Source organism: Scomber japonicus, chromosome 12 (assembly GCF_027409825.1).
Source record: "Scomber japonicus isolate fScoJap1 chromosome 12, fScoJap1.pri, whole genome shotgun sequence".
NCBI classification, from domain to species: domain Eukaryota; kingdom Metazoa; phylum Chordata; class Actinopteri; order Scombriformes; family Scombridae; genus Scomber; species Scomber japonicus.
Genome location: NC_070589.1, coordinates 30,231,073 through 30,240,305, shown reverse-complemented (window position 1 = coordinate 30,240,305; position 9,233 = coordinate 30,231,073). Strand labels below are relative to the sequence as shown.

At 43.7% G+C, this 9,233-nt stretch overlaps 1 protein-coding gene across 1 annotated transcript in view; it reads left to right on the top strand.

Annotated features, from left to right (window-relative positions):
- LOC128369738 (E3 ubiquitin/ISG15 ligase TRIM25-like) overlaps positions 1–5,577 on the top strand; it is a 29,387-nt gene extending 23,810 nt beyond the window's left edge. Inside the window, exons 5-7 of the mRNA XM_053330815.1 lie at positions 560–721; positions 2,227–2,267; positions 5,203–5,577. Of these exons, the coding sequence (XP_053186790.1) occupies positions 560–721; positions 2,227–2,267; positions 5,203–5,577 (578 nt within the window). The remainder of the gene's footprint in view (positions 1–559; positions 722–2,226; positions 2,268–5,202) is intronic.
- The last annotated feature ends 3,656 nt before the right edge of the window (positions 5,578–9,233 follow it).

Sequence of the window (9,233 nt, the reverse complement as noted above, 5' to 3'; positions counted from 1 at the left end):
GAAGGAAGGAGGGAGGGAGAAAGAAAAAGAGGAAGGGAGGAAGGAAGGAAAGAAGGGACAGAGGAAGGAAAGGAAGGAGGGAAAGAAGGAGAGAGGGAGGAAGGACATACGAGAGGGAGGAAGGAAGGAGAGAGGAAGGAAGGAAGGAGAGAGGAAGGACATACGGAAGGAAGGAGAGAGGAAGGAAGGAAAGAAGGAACAGTCAAAACAGACGGGGTCAATTTGACGTGGGAGGACGACAGGAAGGTTAAAAGCAGAAATTTGATGCTGGGTCCACAAAACAAGAATGTGTGCAAGTTATTCATGCTTTTATTTTGAAATTTTAACCCTTCAAATTTAAACTAAACCACATTGACTCAAATACAGGAAGTTGACAAATCAGTTTCACCACACAAAGTTCCTAAATGTCCCTTTTTTAGTTTCCAAGGTGACCAACTTTTAATCTCTAGTATCCAGAGGTTGTTTTAAGCCTTTTAACAAACAAATCAATGCTGTTGTTTTTCCTCCTGAGAACAGCCTGACTCATTATTTCTGTCTTGTCTCCATCTCTCTCCTTCAGAGCGCTTCATCCAGAACGTGTTGAAGAACGTCGGCAGGCAGCACCTAGACGTGGACAACCTGTCTCAGCAGGACGTGGACCAGCTCTCCAGACTCATAGCCGACGCCCTGCAGGTAGTGGACCACGATAACGGTCCCCAACGGTGCCGCGGGTTTGACCCGGGTGAGACCTGGGCCGAGAGATCTGGAAGGGCAAGAGGAGGAGGAGGAGGAGTTAAATGACGGCGAGGGAGAAACAGAGGAAGCTGCCAGAGATGAGGAAGAGGAAGAGGAGAAGCTGCTGGAGAACGCTCCGACGGTGAAGCCACAGCAGAGTACTCAACCAGCGCCGGCAGCACTGCAAGGTAATTAACCCTCCTGTTGTCCTCAGGTCAAGGAAGGACAGGAGGAAGGAAGGAAAGGAGTAAGGAGGGAGGGAGGAAAGGAGTAATGAGGGAGGGAGGAAAGGAGGAAGGAAGGAAGGAAAGGAGTAAGGATGAAAGAGGAAGGAAGTAAGGAAGGATGGAAAGGAGGGAGGCAGGAAAGGAGTAAGGAGGGAGGGAGTTAAGGAGGGAGAGAGGAAAGGAGGCTCGAAGGAAGGAAAGGAGTAAGGATGAAAAGAGGAAGGAATTTAGGAGAGAGAGAAGGAAGGAAGGAAGGAAGGAAGGAAAAAAGTAAGGACGACAAGAGGAAGGAATTCAGGAGAGAAAGAAGGAAAGAAAGGAGTAAGGAGGGAGGGAGGGAGGAAGGAAGGAAGGAAGGAAGGAGGAAAGGAGGAAGAAAGGAAGGAAGGAAAAGAGTAAGGACGACAAGAGGAAGGAATTTAGGAGAGAAGGAAGGAAAGGAGTAAGGAGGGAGGGAGGAAAGGAGTAATGAGGGAGGGAGGAAAGGAGGAAGGAAGGAAGGAAAGGAGTAAGGATGAAAGAGGAAGGAAGTAAGGAAGGAAGGAAAGGAGGGAGGCAGGAAAGGAGTAAGGAGGGAGGGAGGTAAGGAGGGAGAGAGGAAAGGAGGCTCGAAGGAAGGAAAGGAGTAAGGATGAAAAGAGGAAGGAATTTAGGAGAGAGAGAAGGAAGGAAGGAAGGAAGGAAGGAAGGAAAAAAGTAAGGACGACAAGAGGAAGGAATTCAGGAGAGAAAGAAGGAAAGAAAGGAGTAAGGAGGGAGGGAGGGAGGAAGGAAGGAAGGAGGAAAGGAGGAAGAAAGGAAGGAAGGAAAAGAGTAAGGACGACAAGAGGAAGGAATTTAGGAGAGAAGGAAGGAAAGAAAGGAGTAAGGAGAGAAGGAAGGAAGGAAGGAAGAGAAGGAAGGAAGGAGGAAAGGAGGAAGAAAGGAAGGAAAGGAGGAGGGATGAGAAGAGGAAGGAAGTAAGGAGAGAAGGAAGGAAGGAAGGAAGGAAGGAAAGGAGTAAGGGTGGAGGGAGGAAAGGAGGAAGAAAGGAAGGAAGCCGCACTTTCCTCAACTTCCTCCTTTCCTTCCTTCTTCCTCCCTTCCTTCCTTGACTCGAAGACAACAGGAGGGGTAATATAAAGGAAGAGCAGAATTTGATTTTAAAGTCCTTGACATTTCTAGAGTCATGCTTTCAGCTCTCATTTGTAATTTATAAGTAGTCGTTTGCTTCTTTTGTCTTTTTCTCTCTTTCTGAGAAACACAAAAACATTTCTGAACACGTTTACTCTCTTTCTCCCAACAGAGCGTCACACAGATACAGAAGAGCAGAACGTGAAGGACGAGGTAAGAACTCAATTTACTGTGAGATTTTAAAAAAAAAACAAAAAACAAAAGCTGAACTTATTTGTCAGAGGTACGGCTGACGTTATGAATAACTATGTCACATTCTGCATGAGAGAGGAAATACAGCTGCTTTTTACTCTTTGAAAAAATAACTCAAGTGTTTTGTTTGCTATGGTGCACAAAGATGAAGTCTTGCAGCTTAGCAGGAACTCAATATTCCTGTGAGGAGGAACTGTGACCCAGCTGAGACTAAATCCAAAAGAGTTCACTAGCTTATTGGTACATTTGTATATTTGAGTGGTTTTAAGAATCTCTTGTTAGAATAAATCACTTCTGCCTTGATGTCAGTGCAGGTTATCTTTCCACAAATATTACTGATACTTAATTAGATTTCAATGCAATAATATTATATTAACAACTTACTACTTAAATACATGCATTAATGCTTACGGGGGGGGGGTAAATACAGGCGGGGAGTTCTGGTCCTCTGAAATGAGGCCAACCAGGAAGTAACTTAGAGCTGCATTCTATCAAAAGGCCACCAGGGGGCGACCGTCTCTATACAAGTCAATGGAGAATTCACCAACTTCTCACTTGATTTCTAACCTCAGTAAACGTTTTCAAAATGTGTTTATGGTCTCAATCGCTAGTTTAAAGCCTTCTTCAATGCAGTATGATGTTCATTTGGGACATTTTGGCCTCCCTGATTTTATATGTGACGATAAAGCAGGGTATGCATTAGGGGGCGTGGCTACGTCCTGATTGACAGGTTGATTGACCAATGTCCTGGAGATCCAGCCCTCGCAACCATAGCAACCTCCCCGCTCCACCAATGGCCCCGCCTCATGCCCATATAAGTAGAATCCATGTTTTTATTTTTCCCAGCACGCACCTGAAATTTTCAAGATGGCGCTGCCTAGATTAGAAACTATTGGCTTCCGAGCAGCAGTCCACAAACCAATGGGTGACGTCACGGATGTTACGTCCATTTCTTTTATACAGTCTGAGTAAATATCACTAATTATTGTGTGATACATGAAGACATACCAACTACTCTACCATTTTATCTACAATATCTGCTGCTAAATCTGCCTCATTGCATCCCAGGCCAGGAAAAGCTAACTCTGGATACACCAATGCTTTGCTCCATATAACTCTAAAAACTAAAAGGATTTTAAAACTTGATCTTTCTATTTAGAGATTGAAATAGATCTCAATCTGAATTAAAATGCCTGATTAGAATTTAAAAAATGAGCAGAATGAAGCAGGACAATGCTTCATTCTGGACAATATGATGTCTACCTCGCTAGACTCCTGCTGCTAAAGATATTCTAGGTTTCATTAGACAGAAGAAGTTTAAATCAAAGCAGCTTTTGGACTCAGGTTGAGCAGCTCTAGTTGGCGTTTGGACCTTGACAAGATGAGCAATTACCCCCTGAAGCTGGCAGCAGAGGAATAATAGCATAATATATTCTGACAGGCCGGCTGTTCTTTGAGTCCAGGCACTTATTTCCTCACTCTCGCCGCCAACACACACACACCGACACAAAAACTCCCACCGGTTCAATTTTTTAGCAACCTTAGACAAAAGATCTTGATTGACCAATGCCTCATTAAAAATCTGATATCTGTACATTATGTGTCATTACGCAGGATAAGCACTCAGCAAATCTGAGACCAAGGACAAAGGTTTTGAACTGCGGATCATTCATTATGAATTTTAAATAACATTATAACACAGTACAAGCCACACAGTGTTAAATGCATCTGTTACTTTATAAAACTCACAGGCAGAGGAGTGTTAATACAGAAATATTATTCACTTTTTAAAGGACAACGGATCACATTTTGAGTATTTTAGAGATTCATGGCATATTTACATAATTTCAGGCAGTTATATTTACATTAATAATATTGACATCAAATAAAAAAAATCAGTAGCTGCACAATTTAGGCACAATTAGGGAAAATATATACAGTCAAGCCCGAAATTATTCATACCCCTGGCAAATTTTGACTTAAAGTTACTTTTATTCAACCAGCAAGTTGTTTTTTGACCGGAAGTGACACAGGCGTCTCCAAGAAGATAAAAAGACAATGTACAAAAGGCATCATTGTGGTAAAAAAAATATTTCAGTCAGCTTTTATTTACATTTGAACAAAAAGTGGCATGTCCAAAAGGGGTATGAATAATTTCGGGCTTGACTGTAGATATCATAATACTGCAGAAGTGTCTTTTCCTGCTTTTAAAAGCTGCATTACAATAAAATGATTTAATTTTCTGAACTTACCAGACTGTTCTAGCTGTTGTATTATTTGCCTTTTATCCACTTGGTCATTATATCAACATTACTGATGATTATCGATCTGGGGGGGGGGGGGGTGGGCAAGAAATATGGACTCAAAAGTTAGACTGATGCCCGGAGCAGTGGGCAAAACAGAAGGCAACATTTAACGTAACATTAACCCTCCTGTTGTCCTCGAGTCAAGGAAGGAAGTTAGGAAGGAAAAAGGATGGAAAGGAGGAAGGAAAGGAGGGTGGAAGGAAAGGAGGGGGGAAGGAAGGGAGGAAGGAAAGAGGGAAGGGAAGAAGGAGTGAGGGAGTGAAGGAAGGAAAGAGAAGGAGGGAGGGAGGAAAGAAAGGAAGGAAGGAAAGGAAAGAAGGAAGCAAAGAGACAAGGAGGGAGGGAAGGGAGGAAAGAGAAGAAGGGAGGTGAGGTAAGAAGGACAGAAGGAAGGAAGGAAGGGAGGGAGGGAGGAAGGAAGGAAGGGAGGAAGGAAGGAAGGGAGGAAGGAGGGAAGGAAAGAAGGACAGAAGGAAGGGAGGAAAGAAGGAACAGTCAAAACAGGGTCCCGGGAGGACGACAGGAAGGTTAAGCATCATTTCTGTATATGTTTGTTCTCACTCTGACTTTTTTTTTTTTTTCCCTTTCAGCCCGACAACCTCTTCACCAAACTCCTCGCCTACCTGGACAAAACCCCCTTCTCCGCTTCCTCTCCGTCAACCAGTAACCGCAACAACGTCGCCATGGAGACACCCCAGGGCCATCAGGTGGGGCTGGAGAACGTCCAGAGCCGTACCAGCGAGGCGGGGATGACGGTGCAGAAGAAGGACGCTACCCAGTCTGTGGAGGAAGTGTCGGAGGTGGAGGGCTGGATCAAAGAGGTGGCGCCTCCTCCCGCCGCGCTCGTGTACGACGAGCCGCACAAGAAGACGATGCACGTCCCCGAGCTGCAGCTGGACGTCAAAAGCAACAGGAAGAAGTCCGACGACGACGTGTACGGTTACGTCATCACAGACACAACGTGAGTACTGAAAATATGAATCAATACTTCACTTTCCTACATTTTCAAGGATAGTTGGTTTGTGGACTGCTGCTCGGAAGCCAATAGTTTCGAATCTGGGCAGCGCCATCTTGAAAATTTCAGGTGCATGCTGGGAAAAATAAAAAACACGGATTCTACTTATATGAGCATGAGGCGGGGCCATGGGCGGAGCGGGGAGGTTGCGAGGGCTGGATCTCAAGGACATTGGTCAATCAACCTGTCAATCAGGACGTAGCCACGCCCTAATGCATACCCTGCTTTATCGTCACATATAAAATCAGGGAGGCCAAAATGTCCCAAATGAACATCATACTGCATTGAAGAAGGCTTTAAACTAGCGATTGAGACCATAAACACATTTTGAAAACGTTTACTGAGGTTAGAAATCAAGTGAGAAGTTGGTGAATTCTCCATTGACTTGTATAGAGACGGTCGCCCCCTGGTGGCCTTTTGATAGAATGCAGCTCTAAGTTACTTCCTGGTTGGCTTCATTTCAGAGGACCAGAACTCCCCACCTGTGCACAACATAACCATATTCTTGATTAAGATCCTTTAAATTCAATTAACAAAGAATTATCCAATACATTAAAAGTGTTTAAATGACTCTAAACATGATATTTGACATTTCTCTGCAGCAACTTCTTATTTTTTACCAGCATATATACTCTCTACACTCTCAATATTAGAAACACTTCAAACAAGGCAAACAGGAAAGTAAAGCATCGGAAATTACTACAAATTTAATTCAACGCCTCCGTAACGCAGTTTCACCTTAAACATGAAAATTAGAATCTAATGAGTTGAGGATTTATTGCAGTGTTGTTTTATTAGTTTTATTCATTAGCTGGAAACTTTGTGAGATGAAATGATGAAACATTGTTTTATGTCTTACCAACCATTATTCTATATTTCATATTCTGCCTGTTAGATGATTTAATGTTATAATGTGCACCAAAAAAAAGGAGTAACAGTCAATTATTTGGTTGATTGACTTGTTTTACCAAATCAAACGTCACTTTTTTACTGACAAATTACATATTTAAATATAATTATGTAATTTATCTGAATGTAAAAAAAAAAACCCCATCAGAAATCTTCATATCAAGTTTTTTTGTTTCACATTAATGAATGGATCTACTCAGATTTCTATAAGATGCAAACATGTTAACAGCCATTAACTCTACTGTTGTCCTCGAGTCAAGGAAGGGAGGAAGGATGGAAGGGAGGGAGGGAGGAAGGAGGATGGAAGGGAGGGAGGGAGGAAAGGAGGGAGAGAGGAAGGAGGGCAGGAAGGAAGGTAGGGAAGGAAGGACAGGAGGGAGAGAGGAAAGAAGGATGGAGGGAGGGAGAAATTAAAAGAGGAATGTAGGAAGGAAAGATATAAGGACAGAGAAAAAGAAAGAAGGAAGGGAAGGATGGAAGGGAGGAAGGGAAGGATGGAAGGGAGAGACGGAGGAAAGGAGGGTGGAAGGAAGAAGGAGTGAGGAAGGTGAAGGGAGGAAGGATGGAAGGGAGGGAGGAAGAAGGAGGGCAGGAAGGAAGGAAGGAAGTAAGGATGGAAGGGAGGGACGGAGGAAGAAGGAGGAAGGGACGGAGGAAGAAGGAGGAAAGGAGCGAGGAAGGAAGGGAGAGACGTAGGAAAGGAGGGAGGATGGACAGAGAAAAAGAAGGAAGGGAGGAAGGAAGGAAAGAGAGAAGGAGGAAGGGAAGAAAGAAGGAACAGTCAAAACAGTCGGGGTCAATTTGACCCGGGAGGACGACAGGAAGGTGAATTGAGTCCCTCGGTTTCAGATTTCATGTTCTTACTTTGATCATGTAGAGCTAATAAATATCAATGAATTGGTAAAGGGGCAAAACTTGAATCAGTGAGTGTTTGTGTGAGTAGAGATTAGAGTGTAAAGTTTTTATCAGTCTAACAAAAGGGAAACACATCCAACAACAATGGGGGCAGGCAGGTATCCAAAGTCCAAAACTCAGTCAGGCAAGGTCAGAGAGAGGGAGAACGGAAGAAGAGCTCAGCAGGAAACACACGAGACAATCTGGCAGGAAGCAAGAGAGAATAGACTAATGAGGAGACAAGGTGAGGAGACAAGGTGAAAGGAAACAAGGTGAGGAGACGAGTTGAAGGGAATTAGTAGATTGAATGGTGTGAGAGAGACAGGATCTGAAAAGAGAGAGAGAGGGAGGAGAGTTAACCTTCGTGTCATCTTCCTTCCTTCCTTCCTTCCTTCCTTCCTCCTTTCCTTCCTTCTTCCTCCCTTCCATCATTCCTTCCTTCCTTCTTTCCTCTCTCCCTCCTTCTCTTTCTTTCCTCCCCCATACTTTCCTCCCTTCCTTCTTTCCTCTGTCCTTCTTTCCTTCCTTCCTCCCTTCCTTTTTTCCTTTCCTTTCCTTCCTTCCTTCCTTCCTCCTTTTCTTCCTTCTTCCTCCCTTCCATGTTTCCTTCCTTCCTTCATTCCTTCCTTCCTTGACTCGAGGACAACAGGAGGGTTAATTCATCCTTCCTTCCATCTTCCTATCTTTCCTTCCTTCCTTCCTCCTTTTCTTCCTTCTTCCTCCCTTCCATGTTTCCTTCATTCTTTCCTTCCTTCCTTCCTTCCTTCCTTCCTTGACTCGAGGACAACAGGACAGTTAATGATGAAAAACAAACCTGGCTAGAGGGGAAAGTTTTCATAAAGTGAAATCTAAAAGTCCTCATATTCTACAAGTTTCTGATAAAACACGTGTCTATTGAGCCATGAGGTGTCAAATATTACCCAGCATGCAACAGGAGGCCACATCAGGCCATCCTTTCTTCTTCACACCAAGGGTAAAGTCATTTTCATATTGATTTCTCTGCTCCTCACTTTGAGATTGAAAAGAAACGCTCTCGTGTGTTCGGTGTTGAAACGTCTACGTGGATCCTTGTGAGTGTAATTGTGGCTCAAGGCCCTCGTGACCCGTGAATATATCTTTTCTCTCTTCTTCCACCTGCAGAAAAAACCTATAAATGTTACTTTATAGAAGAAAACACACATGTAGTACTCATCTTTGTAGATGTCGAGGTGTCAGGGTTTATAATATTTGTTGTCCTCAGGTCAAGGAAGGACTGAGGAAGGAAGGAAGGAAGGAAGGAAGGAAGGCAGGAAGGAGGGAAAGGAGGGAGGGAGGAAAGGAGGAAGGAAGGAAATGAGGAATGAGGACGGAGGGAGGGAGGGAGGAAAAGAGGAAGGAAGGAAATGAGGGAGGGAGGAAAAGAGGAAGGCAGGAAGGAGTAAGGAGAGAAGGAAGGAAGTAAGGAATGAAGGACAGAAGGAAGGAAAGAAAGGAGTAAGGAAGGAAAGAAAGGAGTAAGGAAGGAAGGAAAGGAGTAAGGTAGGAAGGAAGGAGGGAAGGAAGGAAAGGAGGGACGGAGGAAAAGAGGAAGGAAGTAAGGAAGTGAGGAAAGAAGTATGGAAGGAGGGGGGAAGAACGAAGAAAAAATTAAAGAAAGAGGAAGGAAGGAAGGAAGGAAGGAAAGAAGGAACAGTATTTTTGTGTTTAAGTGCTACACATTTTGGTCCATTGAGGCTTTTCAGGCTCAGATTTGACCCGTATCTACTGACATGTCTTCTTTTTATAGGTAAAATAGGACATGATATTGTATGATAATTGATAGTA